Genomic DNA, 23,232 nt, shown 5'->3' on the forward strand with positions numbered 1-23,232 from the left:
TAATTAGACAAGAATTTCATGAATTTCATCATACTTCTTTCTTCTTCGTGTATATTTATAAACATATAAATATTAACGTATAGGTCATAAGTCTGAATTTTATACTTAAATTTAAGGAGTAAATGTGATCTTACTATCATTATTATTGTTTATCGTTTTGCTGAAGTATCTCACTCATTTAATGATAAATGGACTTTATATTAGCAAAGAAATGAGATTTCCATATGTATATTAGTCTGAGCTACAACAAACAAATAAATGGATCAACTATTAGAATTCAAAATATTTCACTAACATATTTTACTTTCAATTAGATTTGCTTGTAAACAACATCTTATTTACATCACGTGCATTTATAAGTTGATTTTAAATTTCATATGATATAGTTAACTCTCAAATGTGTTTGCTATGGTAATATGTTCTTTAGAATCTGTTACAATTTTTTGCCTTAACTACAATACTATTGGAGAACTTATCTAACCTATAAGTCATCTGATTTAGTTTGTTAGTCGTTAACACGTGAATGAAATGACATTATTCCGATATTTCTGTATTGAACACAGGTAGTTAAGTATATTGGTTGAGAAAATGAGTAGTACAAAACAATAATAATAATAATAATAATAATAATAATAATAATAATAATAATAATAATAATAATAATAATAATGGTCATTATGTTCAAACGAAACGTTGATCAGTAAGTATAACTTGTGAATTACGATTGAATTTAACATAAAGATATGGATAGTAGATTCTAATCTGTTAGATTATTCGGTAACGAACGAAGAACGGTCTACGATCAATCAATTATTGAATATTACGTAGAAATATGTATCATATGAATAAATAAAATCGTGATGTCAGTATAACAATCTTTTTGAAGATAGAAGTAATTCTAGTGAAAAGTTAATTATTTTGCAAACCGATGTCTTTAAGTGGTCAGAAATAAATTGCACTAACTAACACGAAACTCAGGTTTAGGGTTTCTGTTTGACCATCTCCAACTAATTAACATAATTTGGTCAAATTACGCTCTAATTATCTTTTGATAGAATATCTATCGGATATCACGTGACTTTGAGGAACTATGATATTTTAGTTTATCCATTTGACTTTGAACTATTAGTTCATTGGCTCTCAACTTAATTCGTATATTTTAGTTTGAGCATGAATGCAGTCAGTCTGATTTTATCGCGTCAACTATGGCTGAAAATCAAGCAAATGGGTTTCGACATGCAATTGACGTTTCTTCATCCACAGAACACTGAATTTAACTCCAATGAAGTTACACTTTGAGAGAGAACTTTTAAGTCGGGAATCTGGGTGTAGAAACTGAAAGATAAGTTTGAGAAGTGAAGCTAGAACTAGGTTTTAAGAGTTATAATGAATGTTTACGATTGCTCAACCCCGACTGTAGCTCTTCTACAGTTACTGACGGTCCCAATCCCTATTCAAAGAGAAGGGTTGGGTATGGGGTTGGCAACCCTATCCGAACTCTATCCTGGGAGTTGAAGGAATAATTATGATGTCTCATGATGAAAGCCGAGATCCTTCAGAAGCCATGAGAACGATGCCCCTTCTAACAACCAGAGCGATAATTTTTATAGGTACATGGCACATCCGGACAATGTGAGAGACCAGGAGGATCAGCCACACAGCAACGGAAATGAGTATATACAACTTGACGGTTCTCGGATTCAACGAAACTCATTAGACCCAAACTAGACAGCAAAGGCTAGATACTCGAGAGATAATTCTGTACTTCGGTCACGAAGAGCAAACTGTTCCACAGACTCAGGGAGTTGCTCTGATTCTGTCCAAAGAAGCATATAATGCACTTATAGGGTGGAAATCTCATGGATTCAGAGTCATCAAAGCATCCTTCAAAACAAAGAAGGAAGAGATCACAATAAATGTTATCCAATGTTATGCACCAACCAATGATAGCAACCACGACATTAAAGATCAGTTCTATGAGAGGCTGCAATCAATCATAGAGAAGTGACCAAGAAAGCCTCTCACCACCATGATGTGAGACCTAAACGCCTAAGTCGGAATGGACAACGCCAGATGTGAATATATCACGAGACAACATGGACTGACTGGGAGGAAGGAATGAGAATGGTGACATATTTGCAAATTTATGTGAATTCAACAAATTGATTATGGATACACAATATTCCTACACAAACGAACATACAAAGCTACATGGGTCTCACCAGATCACACCACGGAGAACTAAATCGACCGTATTTGGATGAGTAAAGCATTCAGAATGACAAAGAAAGACATGAGAACAAAGAGAGGAGCTGACATAGTTTCACATCAACACTAGCTTGTCGTGGCCAAGATGAAAGTGAAGCTACAGAAGCATTGGACAACTGGACAAACAGCATTACAATCGTTCAATACAGCCTTCCTTCGAGATACTGGCAAACTCAACGGATTCAAGATATCTCTGAACAACAGGTTCCAAGACTGACATGATCAGCAGAGAGAAGAATAAGAAACAACTACTATGGGGGACAATTGGAAATGGATCAGAGAAGCACTAACTTCAACATGTGAAGAGGTTGTGGACCGCAACAAGCATCATCATGAGGAATGAATCTGTATGGAGAGAGTGTGCAAGATTGAAGAACTGTAGAACAAGCAGGCAGAAATTAACAATAGCTGAACGAAGACGGAGAAAGTCAAGGCGTAGATCGAATACACAAAGGCGAAAATACGAGTGGAGAGGAGCCTTAGAACAGAAGATCAGAAATACGTGTAAGGTCTAGCAACGACAGTCGGATAAGCTACGAGAGAATGGATTATGAGACAACTATAGGATGCAACGAAGAAAGTAGAAGGAGGATTTATTGTAAACTGGGGTGATCGTTCAAATATGAAGAAGGCAAGCGAATCACTGAGATTGTAGAACAGAGGAAGAGGTGGGTAGAACACTTTGAGTGACACTTGAATAGACTATCTTCATTGAGTCAACTGGACATCGAAGCAACACACGCGGACATTGCTATAGATGTCACTCCACCAACGATCGAATAAATCAGACTGACTTGTCATCAGACAAATCAAGGGTGGGAAAGCAGCAATACCTGAGAATATACCATCTGAAGCACTGAATTCAGACATAGAAAAGAGTGGGTGAGTGAGTGAGTGCAAATATGCTTCAAATCCTATTCGAAATGTTTGCGAGGATGAACTTTTGTCACAGACAGATTGAAAAGAAAGATATATCATGAAGATACGAGAGAAAGGAGATCTGAGTGAGTGTAAGAACTAGAGTCATCACACTACTGTCAGTACGAGGAAACGTTTTCAACAGAGTGTTGCTGAACCGGATGGGAGATTCAGTTGATGTCCAACCTCGAGATCAACTGGTCGGATTTCGTGAGGATCGGTAGTGCACAGATCGAATTGTGACACCACAGATCATCGTTGAACAATCAATTGATTGGAAGTCGTCACCATACATCAACTTCATTGACTACGAGAAAGAATTCGACAGTGTAGTAAGTAGAACATTATGGAAAGTTCTTGCTTGACAGTGTGGTGTACCTGAGTAGATCGTCAACATCATCCGGAATTCATACGAAGGAATACATTGCGGAGTTGTGCATGGAGAACAGCTGACAGATGCATTCCAAGTGAGGACCGGAGTTAAACAAGGCTGCCTACTCTCCCTCAACATTGTTCTTCTGGTGGTTGACTGGATAATGAAGAGCCCGATATCTGAGGGAAAGTACGGAATACAATGGACAGCTCGGAACCAGCTAGACGACTCGGGCCTCACAGACGACCTAGCCCTCCTATACCATACACACGAACAAATGCAGATGAAGTCAACCAATGTAGCACCAGCCTCTGCATCAGTAGGCCTCAACACACACACACACAATTGGAGAAGCGCCACTCTCAAATACAACATGTAGAAACTCTGGAAAATGTGAAATCTTTCACGTTCCTGGTTGTTAGCATCATCGATGAACAAGGAGGATCCGATGCAGACGCGAATGCCAGGACTGACAAATTATGGACCGCATTCTTACAATTGAAGAACATATGGAACTCAAAATAACTGTTTGCCAATCAATATCAAAGTCAGAATCTTGAATACGAACGTCAAGACAGACCTGACGTACGTAGCTGAAACTTGGAGAACTACTATAGCCATCATCGAAAATGTACGAGTATTTAAAAACGATTGTCTACGTAAGATACTCAAAATCTGTGGGCCGGACATAATCAGCAACAAACTACTGTGTAAGAGTACAAACTAGCTTCCAGTTGAAGAGGAGATTAGAAAAGACATTGAAGTTGGGTATGACATACATCGCTGAATCACCATTCTGCATCACGTGTCAAGCGCTGACCTGGAATTCTGAAGAGAGGTAGTTAGGGATCAGGTGAAAAGAATTGATGAAAATCAAAAATCACTGAGTAGGTCTTCAATAGAATTTGAGTAATGCTGAACACTAGACAAGTATAATATTAATCGGTAAATGGTGGCCAATCAGTGTTCATTTTTTTCATTGATAGCATGTAACTTTTCAGGAGTAAGGACCTATGACCCTTCTTATCTTTATCTCTCATATTACTTATAATTAGGGATAAACAATTAAAATTAGTTCAGGTTTGTTATTTAATGAAAGAATCATTCAAACCATACAAATTACATTGTGAGCACTTGGAAAGCATCGAAGACTTAACATGGTTTCTAAGCATAAAATATAAATGGAAGAATGTAAACTACTTAATCGTTTATTTTTAGTTTAAAACTTCACAAATGCGTAAATTTTTTCCAAACGTTCAGTTATAATCAACAGATGATCACGTCTGTACACCAATGCCAGTTATATAGTTCCAGTGGTCAATATTTGACAAGTTTACTTTATAGCAAAGATGGATGGTGGTTAGCAGTGGAATCTAGGACTCATGTTTCGTTCTATTTGGGACTCGTCATCTGGATGTACCTGGATCCCAGAATCGATGTTCACTCCGAGACTCGAACCCAGTACCGTTCACTTCAAACGCCACTGCGTTATTCACTTAGCTAGTGAGTCCTGATAGCCACATGTTTGTGCCATGAGGTGAAGTTTAAATTCACTTGTTATTGTTTGCTTGTATCTTCCCATTGTTGTTCAAGACTTGAATTGATCAGTCTCTTATTGGCATATGTGCATCTTGTGTGGATTGCCTCTATATTGCCTTAAGTCACAAGCTTTACAAGTAAAGATCTTTACCAACAAGAGACTGATCAATTGAAGTCCTAAACAACAATACCAAGTGAGTTTAGGCTATTAATGATAAAAAAATAATCATTCTGAAATATAATCATCAAGAATGTAAACATAGTAACTTAATAAGTCGTAGTTAAACAATAACAGTTTTCAGTTTTTAACAGACTCAAATATCTTACATTTAATTATTTAGATAATAGATGTGTTAGCTACAGAAAACTAAGATGAAATAAGCAAAGATGGATAGTGGCTAGCAGTGGAATCCAGTTTGACGCGCGTTTCGTCCTATTTGGGACTCGTCAGCTGAATGCACCTGCATCTCAAAGTTGATGTTCACTCTGGGACTCGAACCCAGTACCTTTCGCTTCAAACGCCATCACGTTATCCACTCAGCAAGTAACTATCAGGACTCAGTAGCTCAGTGAGTGAACATCAACTCTGAGGTGCAGGCACATCCAACTGACGAGTCCCGAGTAGGACGAAACGCTCGTCAACTGGATTCCACTACTAGCCACTATCCATCTTTGTTTATAATGCTTGTGAAATAAGGCTATATCAAGGCAATACGCACAGTATGCACATATGCCAATTAGAGACTAACCAGTTGCAGTCCTAAGCATCAATGGGAAGATTCAAACAAACAATACTACGATGAAATAACTCTAGTTGCAAGAGTAAATACAGGTTTTTTTTTTATAAAAAAATCGATTATATATTCACTATTTGCAATATTATATTACCTTAGAGTTTATACAAATCGGATTATTATCATATAAGTTATTGATTATTATTTATCCTTAATGAGTTTGACTCAATTAATGATGATTTTAAAAAAATTAAACAATTTAAACTATTAATCAATAATTGTATTGTGATTTCGGACTAATGTAGTTGGATATGAAATAAATTTTTATCAGAAGGGGTTTTGTGGATATTTTAATTATTTTAATGGTTGAGATATTGAATCAATTGAAGGTAGACCATTATGGAAAACCTGAAAGCACTTGGAAAGCCGTTTCGTCCTATTACTATAATATCCACAAAATCCCCTTCTGATATTAATCAACATATGCTTACTAGTAACTGGCTTCAAGAGCTATTTCCTGGAGTTCTAGTGAGAAGCAGTGACCAGTGGAGTTCATCCAGGTCTGTTGTGAGATATCAACTCACTGAAGACAATGGTGGATGTATCGCTCAATTTCTTTGATTGGTTGAATTTAGACATTAACACCGTTGGATGCTAGCTCAGTGGTCCAGAGGATAAGTGCTCGCGAGCGAGACTGATAGATCCCGGGATCGAATCTCGCGAGGCGGGATCATGGATGCGCACTGCTGAGAAGTCTCAACATAGGACAAACCGGCAATCCAGTGCTTCCAGATTTTCCATGGTGGTCTAGCTTCAATTGATTCATTATCTCAACTGTTCAAATAAATTCTTATTTACATATTTTTTTGTCTTATTTCTTGCCTTTATTAGTACATGTCTATGAATAGTTTTCTGGGAGAAAAAAAATAATTAAGTTATGGCTATTTATAGTATAAATATTGTAGCGCATACAGTGGTTTTTTTAAGCAATAGTTTTAGTAAAGGGAAATAAGTTTTCCTTTCTACATCTAAGTGGACAACAAAGTAACAATTGATCATGGGTTAATTTTATAGTATGTCTTTAATAGTTTATGAAGTTAAATTATTTTCAATAAAATATCAAAAACATTTTAAAGGCTGACAGGAAAAGTTAACGAAGACAATGATCTTTGTTGATGATATTTCCACAAAAGTGAATACGGTTGTAATATTAGTCTTCAATTTGGAGTTAAGTTCCAAATTTAGTAAAGAAGATGTAAGGATTTTGAAATGGTTAAACTAGACTGGTTCAAAATTTCATGTTCGCCTCAATATTTTGAGGTCAACTGAAGACGTATAGTACACTGAAATATTCAGAGATATCACTTTTGGTGAAGAATTTAGAATCCTTGGAATAATGTTTGATGAGCAGATATCAATTTTCAGTATTTGTTACATCTGAAAGGATTTAACAAACTTGATAGTCATTTATTTATTTATTTAAAGTCGATTGAGTACACTTCTGGTTTGGTAACAATTATAATAATGACAATAGTTGTTCACATAAAAAGCAAACACAAACTAAGTTAACCTCAACAATTTACATTCAAAGTTAGATTTCGTGAAGATTTTTATGCTGTTCGTTTAATCTGAGAAAGATATGCGTTAATTTTCCCGCAAATTTATTCATTCTACTTATGTAGCATTTAGATGGGTAAAATATTCAAGTAGACATAATCTTGGATTTTTCTCTGGCAAAGTAATATTAGAAGTGGGTAGTTTAATTAAGTTCATACAGCAAGTTATTGGTTAATCGGTGGTAATTGTTACTTAAGTAAAAATTTATTCCAAATCGATTTATTATTCAATCTACATAAAACCTGTCTATATTAAGATATAGCTATTAGAACCAAGTTTTAATCTAATATAATCCTTACATGCTTGAATTTTATCTTTTTACTTGTGCCATGACACATTCATTGAAAATAATCATATCGACTGAGCAACCCAGGGTAATAAAAGTCATGTTTTATCTGATTTTATTTAACAACATTATAAATTCACTTCCAAGCACAATTTTATTTGATGAATATTCTACAAAAGCTGTAAAGCTTTAGACTGTAGTGAACTATTAACTCTCATGTATTTATGTGAGTATAATTTATTGATCAAAGCGTTTCTTTAAAAGAAAGCAAGAAACCGTACATATCTAGGCTGTTCAAACAAAGAAATAACATTTAGTGTAACTTAAGATCAGAACATTCTAAAAAAAAAAACGAAAAGAAAGCAAGAATACAAACATACAGAAACTGGAATCATAAAATCGTTTCTTTTTGCGACTGTATCATATGAAACATTAAAAGAGGTCATTCAGTCATAATATTAGATGAATGACAATTTGTAAAATTAAAAAAAAGCTTACTAACAACAAAATTATCATAATGTGAATTGACCTTTCAAATGTTTTTTTAAAGTAATGATTGATGTCTATTGGAAAATATACATCAATTTTCTTGTCGAACAATAACCATTGAAATACTCTAGTCTATTGATCATCAGTGAATACAATATAGTTACTAGGCTAAGTGTATTACAAGATTAAATTAAACATTTAGCTAAATTGTGTTTAATACATCTTGTGAATCATATCCTTTTTTTAAATTAATTTTAACGATTTCAGTTTAATGATTTACTTGTACAAACTAGTAATTTTGTTAATATTTAGGGAACAGATAGGTGACGGATAATTAATGAATTAATAAGTCATAAAGCATTGGATTTGCTTACGGATAAATACTCAGCTTGACTAGTTCCAAGTTCAGTTAAGATGTAAGATTTTATCATATTGTTTTTATTTGTAACCAATGGACGATATGCCATTTGATTCAAGTAAGTTGATTGATTTATTCGGAATTCCAAACAGATTTATTGTTTCATTGAAAAGAACTTTAATATCAAAAGGAATTATTCTTTTACTATGAGTTACGGATGTTTATGATCGAGTTATTAGTTATCTTGCAACCACCTTGATAAAAGGATCAACATTTTCCACTGTCATAAATAGTGACATATTAAATTTTAAATTTCTTCCTATTTAAATTGTCGAATTGCTCGTTATTTCAATCATACAAAATTTTTATTGTGATACCTTGTTACAGGGATCATACAATGTGCACTAAGATAAAAGCGACAGTCATGGGCCATACCTAGCTTATACTTGGAACTAGTGACTATGAGGGTGGTTATTAAATAACTGCAAAACTGAAATAGTTTAGCATGTAATCAGATAGCTCTCTCAACCTGTTTAAACATTTCATAGAGGAGTGTGAAAAAAATACAGTATTCTGTTGTTGGCAAACCATACAATATGAGTTTTCCCAGCTTTGCGAAACTTTGGAATGAAGAGATAATGAAACAATTTCTTTTGAATCAGTACTTTATCTTCAACATTTTATTGAATATTATATTAAACAAGTGATTCACTTGAAGAACGGTCTAAAACAATTTTTCTTGTTTTATCGACTGTATACAAATCCTAATTTTTATGCAAACACTTTATTTCAACATCAAATACGAAGCCAAGAAATCTTTCGAAAACTTTGTTTGCAATGACGTATCACTCTCTATTTAGAATCCATAATAATTTGAAGCAATTAGTCCCATTGATAAATTCCGATAGTGTAGTCAGGAAAAGAAAATTATCAGAACTGTGTGACATATTAGCGCAATACATTTCGAACAGTCTGATCACACATATACTTGTTAAGAACATTTATATGTAAAGATAAAAGGTCAACTAGGCTAGAAATGGAGGGTAAGAGGAGACAAGTATAATAAAGCAAATAATGTGGAAACAATTTGAAGCCTCATCACTCTGGATAATAAGCTAACATTACCAGGGTAGTTTTAAGGTGAGAACAAACTGTTTTTTAATACATAAAAGGGGTTTGAATTTTCGTATGGCTAAGGCTTCTAGTCTAGCTGACCTTCTATTTTTACATATAGGTGTTCTTAACAAGTATATGTGTGATCAGATTGTTCGAAATCCATTGCACTAATATATCATATAGTTCTTATAGTCTTCGTCGTCCATAGTAATTTGGTAAAAAAAGTCATGTAACCTGTCCAACTGAAAATCAAGTTTAGTCTGATAGGATCGAAATTCCCCATCTTAAAGTGGGTGATCTAACTTAGATCGGTTCATGATTTCAAAGAACAATACAAATGGAAGATGAAAATTTCATTTATGCTTGAAATAGACTCTTATATTAGTTTAAAATAATTTTAAGATTTGAATTATTTCACACAGTTTAAATTTTTCATTATTATTTGAATTCATTCGTGATATATTCTGACAACTACATGAAATCCCACTGATATACAATTAAAACATACACTTATTCAACACTCGTTTTTGTGTTCCGTATGCAGTCAGTTGATCTTCTGACTAATTCTCACTAGAACTCGACAAACACAACTACGTGTTATCCAATCGTGACTAATAATACTAATAGGGATAACAATCTGATCTCATTATATCTGGAATGATGTAGATGAGGAATGATAGAGATGGTGAGGAAGTGAGAAACTGTCAAATTCAAACAGCTTCTATTACTTTTGCCTCGTAACCCTGTTTATTGGTTCCAGTTGTGAATCATCAGTTGTTATGGAGCATTTATTTAACCAATGAATGCTATGAATACTAGGGTTCATACACCAGATCCATGAGATGAACTAGTTCATCTTATTTATACCAATGCTGAATTTCACTAGTTAGAATAGTTAATTAATATGACCTTGTTCATAACTTAAGACCTTATGTGATCACTAAGGCGTGATATTGACCTACATGCACAACTGCATGAAACTCGTTCTAAATGAGTCAAATTCATTGGAATAAATGCTGTCGTCATTCAAACGTGATTGGACATTTTAGTGTGACGGAAAATTGTTTCCCACTCTATGCACTCTGAATTATTTCATTTGAGATTATTCCCATGAAAATGATCAAAATGAATCATGGATTGGAATGAAGAAATTAACTGAATGTTACCTGAAAATTTTCTACTCATATAATTTATACATCATGTCTATGATATTCTCACTGTCTTATTATCCAACAAAACCATCGTTTTTAATGTTCCGTAGGAGTCTATGTGAAATATTTTGCAATCAGTAATATAATCAGTTATAGTTGAAGTAAATTTATTAAATATCTCAAACTCAATATTGTTGAGTTGCAATAAGTAAGAACTGGTGAACCTTGATTTCATGTTATTTGACTTTCATCACCATGATGTATATGCAATGTTGTCCCAATCTGATGATACATAACTTGAAGAAGTTATTCGAGTAATAAATCCTAGCTAACTCCTGAGTATTGTACCTTTCGTTTAGTCACATAGGAACGTTGCGAAATTGATCGGTAGAACAGAATACGGTAAAGCTAATGTTTTCGTCCACTATTACAGTGTTCGCCCGATTCTCCTGGGCTGATTAAAACGAAAATATTACTGTCTCATTCAGTTTCACTGTCACTCCTACTCTCTCTAGTAAATATGTGAAGAGCTCGAATCACAGATTGCATAGAAATATTAATTCTTCATTAATTACAATAAATCAAACCCAACTAACTAAAATTGTTTGTTTAGCATAAAGTGAGTTACGATGGATTCCGAAATATCCATCAGCTGCGCGTCTCCTGATTTCTCTCTTTACTTAAATTCATCTGTCATTATTCCATAAACACAGAGATTATCCTGTTCTATTGTTATTGTAGACTTGGTTATAAGCTTTTTATTAATTGGAAGACGTTTTGTTATTACATTTAAAAACGACAAACAGAAGCTTGGGATACGCGTCTATACATTCCGAAAACATAAACTATGCAAGAGACTGATTTGAGATTGATGGATTGAAGATTATAAGTTTTTAGAGAAAAATTATTTTCACAAAAAGACGACGTTCTTTGAAAAATTGTTATAGAACAGAAGTACTAAACAGTGTGTTTTGTTCTTAGATTGATCTAATACAAAGATTTTTTTCGAAAGATTCCAACTCCACAAATTTTCAAGATGACTTTTTTTGCTTTTAAATTAATGAACGAAATTATCACGCTGAATGATAATTTCACTGGACTAGTGATATAAAGTTCCATATCTGGCGCCATAAGTTTCAACTTGTAAGGTAGATAAATTGGTCGTCAGTGAAACCAAATAATAATGATAATAATAATAATAATAATAATAATAATCTGATTCTGAGGGAAACTCCGCCTGTAGCTCCTCCAGGGGCTACTGCCGGTCCCAAGCCCGGGTAAAGGAGGAGGGTTGGGCATGGGGTTAGCGACCCCATCCCGTAGAAAATCAACTCGCTAAAAAAACGCTAACCAGAAAAAATCATTCAAACCATTCAAACTCTGCCCTGGGAGTAGAAGGAAAAATGACGTCTCATGATGAAAGCCGAGTTCCTTCGGAAGTCATGAGGCCGATGCACCTTCTTACAACCAGAGCGACAATTTTTATAGGTACATGGAATGTCCGGACAATGTGGGAGACCGGCAGAGTCTTCCAAATTTCTGCGGAAATGAGGAAATACAACCTGGAAGTGCTTGGAATCAGTGAAACACATTGGACGCAGGTTGGACAACAACGACTGTCTTCAGGGGAACTTCTGTTATACTCCGGTCATGAAGAAGAAAATGCCCCACATACACAAGGAGTGGCACTGATGCTGTCTAGAAAAGCACAAAATGCACTTATAGGATGGGAATCTCATGGACCGAGGATCATCAAAGCCTCCTTCAAAACAAAGAGAGAGGGCATTACAATGAACATTATCCAATGCTATGCGCCGACCAACGACTACGATGAAGACGCTAAAAACCAATTCTACGATAGGCTGCAGTCAATCTTCGAGAAGTGCCCAACCAAGGACCTGACCATTCTAATGGGAGATTTCAATGCCAAGGTTGGAAAGGACAACACTGGATACGAAGACGTCATGGGACAACATGGACTGGGAGGAAGGAACGAAAACGGTGAGAGATTTGCAAACCTATGTGCCTTCAATAAACTGGTCATAGGTGGCACCATATTCCCACACAAAAACATACACAAAGCCACTTGGATTTCACCGGATCACACTACACAAAATCAAATCGACCATGTCTGCATCAACAAAAAGTTCAGGAGGACGATGGAGGATGTGAGAACCAGAAGAGGAGCTGATATAGCATCCGATCACCATTTGCTGGTCGCCAAGATGAAACTAAAACTCAAGAAGCACTGGACAATGGCGCGGACAACATCACAAAAGTTTAACACGGCCTTTCTTCGAGATGCTGACAAACTCAACGAATTTAACATAGACCTCAGCAACAGGTTCGAGGCCTTTCATGACCTACTCAATGGAGAGGGAACCACCATAGAGAGCAGCTGGAAAGGTATCAAGGGGGAACTCGTTTCAACATGTCAGGAGGTTCTGGGCCAAAAGAAGCACCATCACAAGGAATGGATCACTGTTGGTACACTGGATAAAATTGAAGCAAGGAGGAACAAGAAGGTAGCAATCAATATCAGCCGAACAAGAGCGGAAAAAGCCAAGGCACAAGCCGAATACACAGAGGCAAACAAGCAAGTGAAGAGGAGCATCAGGACCGACAAACGTAAATATGTGGAAGATTTAGCGATGACAGCGGAAAAGGCTGCAAGAGAGGGAAACATGAGACAACTGTATGATACAACAAAGAAACTTGCTGGAAATTACCGTCAACCAGAAAGACCAGTGAAAAACAAGGAAGGCAAAGTAATCAACGATATTGAAGAACAACGAAACAGGTGGGTAGAACACTTCAAAAAACTCTTGAATCGACCAGCTCCACTGAACCCACCCAACATCGAAGCAGCACCCACAGACCTCCCAATCGATATTGGCCCACCAACAATTGAAGAGATCAGCATGGCCATTAGACAAATCAAGAGTGGCAAAGCAGCGGGACCAGACAACATCCCGGCAGAGGCACTGAAAGCAAATGTAACAGCAACTGCCAAGATACTCCACATCCTCTTCAGTAAGATTTGGGACGAAGAACATGTACCAACAGACTGGAAAGAAGGACTTCTCATCAAGATACCAAAGAAAGGCGATCTGAGCAAGTGCGACAACTACAGGGGCATCACTCTCCTCTCAATACCAGGAAAAGTCTTCAACAGAGTATTGTTAAACAGGATGAAGGATTCCGTGGACGCTCAACTTCGAGATCAACAAGCTGGATTTCGTAAGGATAGATCGTGCACAGATCAAATCGCAACTCTACGTATCATTGTGGAACAATCAATCGAATGGAATTCATCACTGTACATCAACTTCATCGACTACGAGAAGGCATTTGATAGCGTGGACAGGACGACACTATGGAAGCTTCTTCGACACTACGGCGTGCCTGAGAAGATAGTCAACATCATACGGAACTCCTATGATGGACTAAACTGCCAAATCGTCCACGGAGGACAACTCACCGACTCGTTCGAGGTAAAGACCGGTGTTAGGCAAGGTTGCCTACTCTCACCCTTTCTCTTTCTCCTGGTGATCGACTGGATTATGAAGACGTCAACATCTGGAGGAATGCACGGGATACAGTGGACAGGCAGGATGCGGCTTGACGATTTAGACTTCGCGGATGATCTGGCTCTTCTATCACAAACGCAACAACAAATGCAGGAGAAAACGACCAGTGTAGCAGCAGCCTCAGCAGCAGTAGGTCTCAATATAAACAAAGGGAAAAGCAAGACTCTCCGATACAATACAATATGCACCAATCCAATTACACTTGACGGAGAAGCTTTGGAGGATGTGGAAATCTTTACATATCTGGGCAGCATCATTGATGAACACGGTGGATCAGATGCAGATGTGAGGGCGCGGATCGGCAAAGCAAGAGCAGCATACCTTCAGCTGAAAAACATCTGGAGCTCAAAACAATTGTCAACCAACACCAAGGTTAGAATTTTCAATACAAATGTCAAGACAGTTCTTCTGTATGGGGCAGAGACGTGGAGAACTACGAAAGCCATTATCCAGAAGATACAAGTGTTTATTAACAGCTGTCTACGCAAGATACTTCGGATCCGATGGCCAGACACTATCAGCAACAAGTTACTGTGGGAGACAACAAACCAGATTCCAGCGGAGGAAGAAATCAGGAAGAAGCGCTGGAAGTGGATTGGGCACACTTTGAGGAAATCACCCAATTGTGTCACAAGACAAGCCCTCACATGGAATCCTGAAGGTCGAAGGAGAAGAGGAAGACCAAAGAACACATTACGCCGAGAAATAGAGACAGACATGAGAAGAATGAACAAGAACTGGAAAGAACTAGAAAAGAAGGCCCAGGACAGAGTGGGTTGGAGAAAGCTGGTCGGCGGCCTATGCTCCATTGGGAGTAACAGGCGTAAGTAAGTAAGTAAGTAAGATTCTGAGGGAACGAATGAAGCCTGAAAATTATGATGATCATTGCGCACCATGTGGTTGGATTTCCTAGCTTTGTTTTATTGCTTTGTGAATAAGAACCTTTAGCCAGAGGTTCACAAGTGACTTTCTAACATGACCATCTTCATTTATGTGAACTATTCGCCAAGTATTTTAGCTCTCAAACAAAGTGTAACACATTTTTGGTACCCTACTGTACCTACTTTTAATTTGTTATACGTAAATAAACTAAAATCCATATTTGATACTACTTTTTATAAAAGGTTTAAGGGTTGTGAACAGATTTTTACACATGTTTCATTTACAATATATATCTATCTGCATGCGTCATAGTTGAACGTTTCACATATAAATACCAAATTGAATCCAGAAAGAACGTCTGTATAATTTATTGGTAAATAATATGTATTTACCTGAGAATGTCTTAGTGTTAAATCCAGAATTTCAGGAGTTATAAAATAGATCTCTTGAAACAAAATAGATTTCACGATAATTTTCACTTTCGTTCTATTTGAAGTTGGACTCAGGGAACTGAAATATCTGATATGCTGTTAATTCACATTAATGTTCCCTTTCCCATCAAACTTTAAATATAAAGCCTCAAAATAGTTTATTAGTAGATTTTTTATTATTAACAGTGAATGAGCAGTAATAAATTTGAGAACAAACAGATTTCCGTATGATTTAAATTTATATTTTTATGAAATGTATTTAACTGCCTACAAATTATGTGACGTAATTTAAAAAAGTGGTCAAAATTGGTCCATCATGGCTCAATGTCGTAAGAGAATTGAAAAAAAGAGAGATATTTAAGCAGAGATGAATGTTCCAAACAGCCAATCTATGTGAACTAGAAACTTATTTGGTTGAACAGATAACTCCACTTTTGTAGTCATTAAAACGTTGGTTTTAATTAAGGTTAGAGACTGAATGGGGAAATAAGCTTATTGGTCACTTTATGACCTTCATTTAGCTGATTTATTAAACTATTAAACAGTAATAATGTTTACAAATAATCAATTTCTTCCCGTTTAGTCTAGGGTGGTTAGTGAATATTATCAGTTAAATTAAGAATGTATCGATCAAAAGAGGTGAATAGAAATCTTGGTAAACTGATGTTTTAGTGCCGTGCTTCGTTAATAGATCACCTCGATAACCGTTATAATACCAATCTTAACGGTGCAAAAAATCAGAAGACAAAGAGAAGCTGCAATTACAGTTTATTGTCAAATGACGCAGACCAGAAAGTTACAAACACATGAGTAAATATTAGCGAGCAGTGAGCAGCAGCGCAAGCAATTACTTAGGTGATTTATAGTCAAATTTAATAAGGGCACAGCGAAACAAAACAAAAGCTGATGATAGGATTTGCGTGCGGAGTATGAGTCATCGAATGATACTTAAGCAATCAACATTTTAGCTAGAGTGTCATGTGCTCTAGTGGTCATAACAATACAAAGTATATGCAAATTGTTATTATCCAAATGACGATGTCTGTTAAGTAAGTTTATTAAAAAGGCTTAACCAAAATTGATCATACTCGAAATCGATTGTAGAATAGTTACTATAATGTTAAAAGAAAAAAATACGGTTAAGTGTTTATATCCGACTGGTTCTGATAGACAACTCTGATGAATGTAGTTATTGGTTTTCAGCTACTTTTGTTAATCAGTAGTTTATACTGTCAAGTTTTAAAACTGGTTATAAACTTCCTTCCCAAGTAGTCTACTTCCTTATTAGAATTCTGAAGGGATATTAGTTGTGTGAAAGTGGCAGATTGCCTATGTTGATTAGTCGCTGTCCAATGACTGTGTATTTTATTTATTTATTGGTCTCGAAATAAGTCGAATCAAGTATCTAATTCTCATTTTCCCGAGGCTTTCTATTTGATATTAGTTTATGGTAAAATCCATCTGAAGATCATACCGATACCTGTAAAACAACTTCTGAATTATTAACTAAATGTCCATCGATAACTAATTTCCAGAAACTTAACTGGGACATCATATTATATGGAAGAGAGATCTATCCACTGATGATAATACACTAAGATAATGTCACATCACAAAATTGATTAAGTACGAAAGCGGTTATCACTGGATTCTATCTAAGTTATCCTGGGGCTTAAAGCTCACCACAAAACTGAAAAGTTCTGTATTTGATTCAGCGCTAAATGTTCATTACTAAAACACTCAGAAGCATGGAGGAAAAAAGGTGCTCAGTATTTCCTCTATTCTAAATGGCTTTACAATTAATTCGTGACAGAAACTATCCTCCATCTATTTTATTATTGACTTATATGAAACACACTATGGAAGTTCACCTTAATCGAACGATAATTATCTCAAGTTATGAGAAAATAGTGAGCGGCCTATGCTCCTCGACGAGGGGTAACAGGCGTAAGTAAGTAAGTATGAGAAAATATATCTGTTACAGTACTTACTTACGCCTGGTACTCCCAATGGGGCATAGGCCGCCGAATATCTGTTACAGTACTGATTAATATGTACGTGTAAGTAAAATATTCAACATTAAAGTTTTTAAATAATTAACTATTTCTATCGATTTTTCTCTGATAAGACGTGTTCCAAAAAAGATATAATCAGAAACTTTTAAACTATATTTAACCTCATAAATTGAATAATTCAACATGATAAGGATATTTTAAGGTGAAAGTTGTTTCAATACTTTTATTCACAATTAACAGAAATACGTTTAAAGATAATTATGAAATTATTAAAGATTTATAGTATTGACCTACAAATACATGAGTTAAATTTTATACATACGTTTCTTTATAGATATTTGCATAGTGTTGCGCCCCCCCATCGGGCGCAACGGCTTTTCCCCAAAATGCCCTGGTACTGCAGAGAGTGGGGAGAGTCCGCTCTCCTTCTCCAAATGCTGTCACATGGCCACGCGTATATAGCCTCTGTCAGGGAAGTCCTACTCACTACCTTCTCGTGACGGGGGTGTTGTTTACGAAATTGAGAGGACGAAAAACGAATGTCCGATGCTTTAACCGGGCTGGTGAGCACGGAGGATCCACCTAGGGGAGTTGGGAAACCCTGATTCCAAACCAATGATGCACATGGGCTTCAGTATCCTGAGGGAACAAATGGCGTATAAATCAACCGTTGGTCACCGGCTACCATGGACCTGCATCTCCTCACGATGCTCCACTGCCTTGTGGATGAGACCCTTAGGTCAAAGGCTCGGGGTGTGGGCCCCTAAGAAAACCACTGCCTCAGTTTGGGCACCTGGGCAGTATCATAGCTCTCACACAAATCAAATGAGATTTGTGTGGCGCATATATATCTGGTGCTTCCTTGTACCAATATTTATGTGTTCAAATAAATAAATAAATAAATGTTCAAACAAGTTTAACGATAGCATAATTTTGAAGCTAGTACAGTGGTGAATTCCCTAGATATTCCAGTTTATGTATTGGTTAAATATATAGCGTAGCAAAATGTTCTGTCTGACTTCAAAGGTATGAAGCCTAATCACTTGATATTGGTCTACATGACATAACTAGAACACTTTCATTTGTGTCTTATAATTATTGGGAACACAATGTCTACATTTATGTTCAAAATGAGTGTTAATAAACAGTTTGTTGTTTTCAGTATTTTAGATGCAATAAATACTCAACTTTTCAGGTCTCACATTGTCCCACTTCGACATATGTTTAAATTTCCATGCTGTTTACTTCCATATTTAACTGTTTCATATCAAAAATTGCTTCTAGATTTAAGATTATGTAAGTTTTATAATACTGAAAATTCTGTGATTAATAACCTTAAGTAAATTAAAAGTGTTTGATTTACGATTTGTCTGTGAATAAAAATCAATTGAAACTGTCATTATTATTGATTTTTTAAATATGACCTTCAGCAATTCAAAATGATTTACGTCTAACTATTTGTTATTCATCATAAAACATTATTCAGTTTATAGACTTTGTTAAAATCCTCGAAATCTTGTTTGATTCACTATGAAATAATGGAATCCAAGCTTGTATCAAGGTGTATTTCACCTCCAGAATATATATCAAAACAAATCTGTTTTATAATGAATAATCTTACTGAATATAATCTAAAAAGTCAAGTAGATGAAATCACTACTATTATGCCATATCACTTTACTCAATGGCTTGCTTATTCAATTCTAAATCGTATTGCTTCAGAACCAAGTCAACATAATGTATATTATAAGTTTATAACAATGATTTCAGAACATTATACAAATTTTGAGACAATGATGTTAGAAATTTTAACAAAAGAAATTGATTATTTATTAAAACTACCAAATCTTAATGTCTCTAATGGTAAAATATTAAAATATTTTGGTGGATTTTTGGGTCGTTTAACAATGGCCTATGATATTCCTTTACAACTAGATATCAAATCATTAATTTATACAACTTTTAAAGATAAACCAAACTTATTAGATTATATCATCTCATTTATATCGGAATTATTAAAAAATATAAAATATAGTAAACGGATAAAACTATCTAATCCATGGGTTACAGAAATATTACAAGTCATTAAAGAATTACATCATATCACTGATAAATTAAATGTACAATTTGAAATTGAATTATTGTTTAACTTTTTAGAATGTGATTTTAATGAATGCAAATCTACTTATTATCTTAAAAGATGTATTGAAAAAAAATGAGAAGGAAAGATAAAATAAACAAACAACCACCTAACTAGATTGACGTTAGATGTAATACATATATATACGAGTTAATGATCTTCTTGCCCGGAATAATAATAATAATAATAATAATTATTATTATTATTATTATTATTGTTATTGGCGAGTGGATACAAAAGTACCGATCATTATTTCAAATCATCCAATCAATAACTAGTTGTTATTTTTGTTTTTATTGTTTGCAATTTTTGTTGTTTTCTTTTTTTAAAGTAAATATAAACATGTGACCATTTTTGGGAATATTGTTTAATAAAGATGAATTATAAAATTATATAAATGGTAAAAACTGCATTGTGATCATTTCACACGTTATAATAGTAAGTTATAAATAGGTAAATTACTTATTACAAACAATAATATATTTGTAAGTTATAAAGAGTTAAAATGTTAGTAATAAAGTGAATTTTAAAACTAAATCTGTATATCTAATTTAATATTGAATAGAGTAAAGTGATAGGAATCTTTGAATGATTATATTTGAGTATACTAGGTGGTATATTAGACAAATCCACGAAATAGCTGTCAGTCAGTTTAAACCGGACTGTTGAAAAATTAATGTCTTTAAAACCGAGACACGCAATATTGTGGTGTGGGCTACTTATATCTACACAAGTAGTATATAACGATGGTCGGACGTTGAATGTATTTCACTAGAACATCGATAAGGGGAGAACGGAAACGGGACGCAATTGGTATGAAAATGCATGAACAATAATAATCGGAGACTATGAACTGATATTTGAAGAAGGAATGGTCAAGATTGAAACAATTGATTGATAATTTGCAGATTAACTGTTGACTATATGGTTGTCAGATTTTAGTGAAATAGTCTGTAATTTTCGTATCACATACATTCGATTGTCCTCAACCGTCTTTTTGTTCACTACAGTATTAATTCGTCGCCTCGATATATTTGTTCACATCTTTAAAACATTATCCGATACTCCTTTATTTATCTTCTTAAATCCTTTCTGTCATCATTATTAATTTATCTGTTTTTATTCGTTGAGTTGATTTACAGTTATTGAAATGTAGAAGTTGAGCTAATAAACTGTGCAAGGGTTTTTATGTTTTCAGTTTATTTTTTGATAAAAAGGAGGGGATCTATTCTAATAAAATAGTTGATTTTTATGAACGAAGCTATCAGTAAATGTCCGAACTGTCTGCTGGCTAACATAAAAATAGGTTGGAACGAAGTTAGAAATAGTCACACAACGTTATATCATCACTTAAGAAAGTTATCAACTGTTGGGTGGAATCTTAATGGAAGATGAGAATTTCCTGGTAGTGTTACGTCAGATAATTTTTGCGTATGATTAGAGACGTTAGCTGACATGATCTAGTACCGAACTCATTGGTTCAAGTGTGTTTCAATTCATGTCTTCCTTTAAATTATTTAATACTTTTTGTTCTCTGGCTTTATGGATTTTTTTTGAACAACATTTTGCACATATGATTCTCACTAACATCTAGCTAAGTTTGTGTGAGATGTAGTGATACTAATCGATAGACTTTTAGCGTTAGTTTTAAACCACCCAAGGTTAATAACCTAGTGCCAAAAGATCCAACATGAAAGGTTTTGTCGCAAAATGTATTTCAAAGACACATTACCAGTAGACCGAATCGAAGGGACCGCATGTTGTACAAAGGTTGAAGAAAGTGTGTATAAAATTTTCAGTCAGTTATAGGACAGACAAACAAAAAATAAAATGTACAATCTCAAAGAGCTTGACCAAATGTTTTGAGATTCGTCAAAAATTAGGCTAATACAATTTTTTTGGTTAATCACTTTAATGTTGGCGACTGACTGATTAACTAAAATAAAAGCTTCATTTAGATTGAAATATCTATTAAAAAAATAAATTGCTGTGCTTGAAACTTTTGTTTTAGATGACTATAGTGAACGATTTGATATATTAAATTGCATTTTTTGTCAATAAGGTCAAATATGAAATTTTAAACCATCTGTTTAAAGTCATCAAATGCAAGATCAGCCAGTTTTAACGATCACGCTACCTTTCACAGACGTACATTGAATCCCATTGTCACATCCCATCAGCACAGAGGGGAAAAAGTGAAAAGAATGCATAGCAACGGAGTAAAACTAGAAGAAATATCTATCATAGAACAAAAAAAATTAAACGTAGAAAATATGAAGAGTAGGCAATATTTAATCTATCAGCACTTTTTTAACAATAACAATATAAAAAGATCATAAGAAATAAGGAATTTCATTTTAGCAAGTTCTTAGGATATTCCGAATTAATATCATGTGAATTTTCGAGATTTTCTACCAACAATAAGTCTCATAAAATGACCTCTGAAAATGTTAGTCACTTGTAATCGTCAACCTTTGTTAGTTTTGCGTCTAGCCTGAATGTATCTTGTGTTTTGTGGGAGTATGAGGAGCAGTACGTAAGAGAATCCGGAAGAGGAAAAAAACAAGAGAAAAGGTGAGCTGACGACTCGGTAGACACATAACATGCACTTAAACTTAATACTAAAATCGACTGACAACAATCATAAATAACACGACCACGAGATTAAGACAATCTGAAAATCGATACTAGAAGTTGATAGCGTAATGTTTTGAATGTTTTAAAGAATTTTGAGTCCGAAAGCACCCATTAAAATCAGCCTGCAGCAACTCCATTCTAAGTATCTCTGAGTGAATTTTAATGTTTTAATAGTCGTACATTTGTCTGTATGAATTGGAAAAGATTAAAAGTATTCTCTTTCATTCCTAAAGATTTTTATTTGCTTCTGCGCTTAGTTTAGATTGTGTTGTGCATTGTGCTAGTGTAAATATAAATCTTTATTATACCAAGTAATAATATCCTCTTTTCACGAATTCATATATGATCAGCATATCGTCATCAGGTTAAACAGATACTCGTGATCAAGGACTGGTGTGTACATGCGTCATACTTGAAGTTAGACATGTGTGGCACGTGGACAACAAGGCTTCAACTGCTTCTTCACATTACAGTTAATCATACAAAAAGAGTGTTAACTTCTGACCAAACTCATAATTAATTTAACAGTTGAATTCATGAGTCAACTGAAGCTAGACCACCATAAAAAACTTGGAAGCACTGGACGACCGTTTCGTCCTAGTATTGGACTCCTCAGCACTGAGAATCCAAGACCCCGCCTCGCGAGATTCGAACCAAGGACCTATCGGTTTTGCTAGAGAACGCTTAA

General features: G+C 34.9%; 1 protein-coding gene across 1 annotated transcript; it reads left to right on the forward strand.

The window, feature by feature from the left end:
• Window positions 1-19,305: 19,305 nt before the first annotated feature.
• Smp_072100 (ccr4-not transcription complex, putative) lies at window positions 19,306-19,986 on the forward strand (the record flags this gene model as incomplete). The annotated part of the gene is made up of 1 exon (XM_018795754.1): window positions 19,306-19,986. The coding sequence occupies one exon, from the start codon at window positions 19,306-19,308 to the stop codon at window positions 19,984-19,986; it is 681 nt and encodes a 226-aa protein (XP_018646919.1).
• Window positions 19,987-23,232: the final 3,246 nt, after the last annotated feature.

Source organism: Schistosoma mansoni (assembly GCF_000237925.1).
Source record: "Schistosoma mansoni, WGS project CABG00000000 data, supercontig 0177, strain Puerto Rico, whole genome shotgun sequence".
In the NCBI taxonomy this organism is placed as follows: domain Eukaryota; kingdom Metazoa; phylum Platyhelminthes; class Trematoda; order Strigeidida; family Schistosomatidae; genus Schistosoma; species Schistosoma mansoni.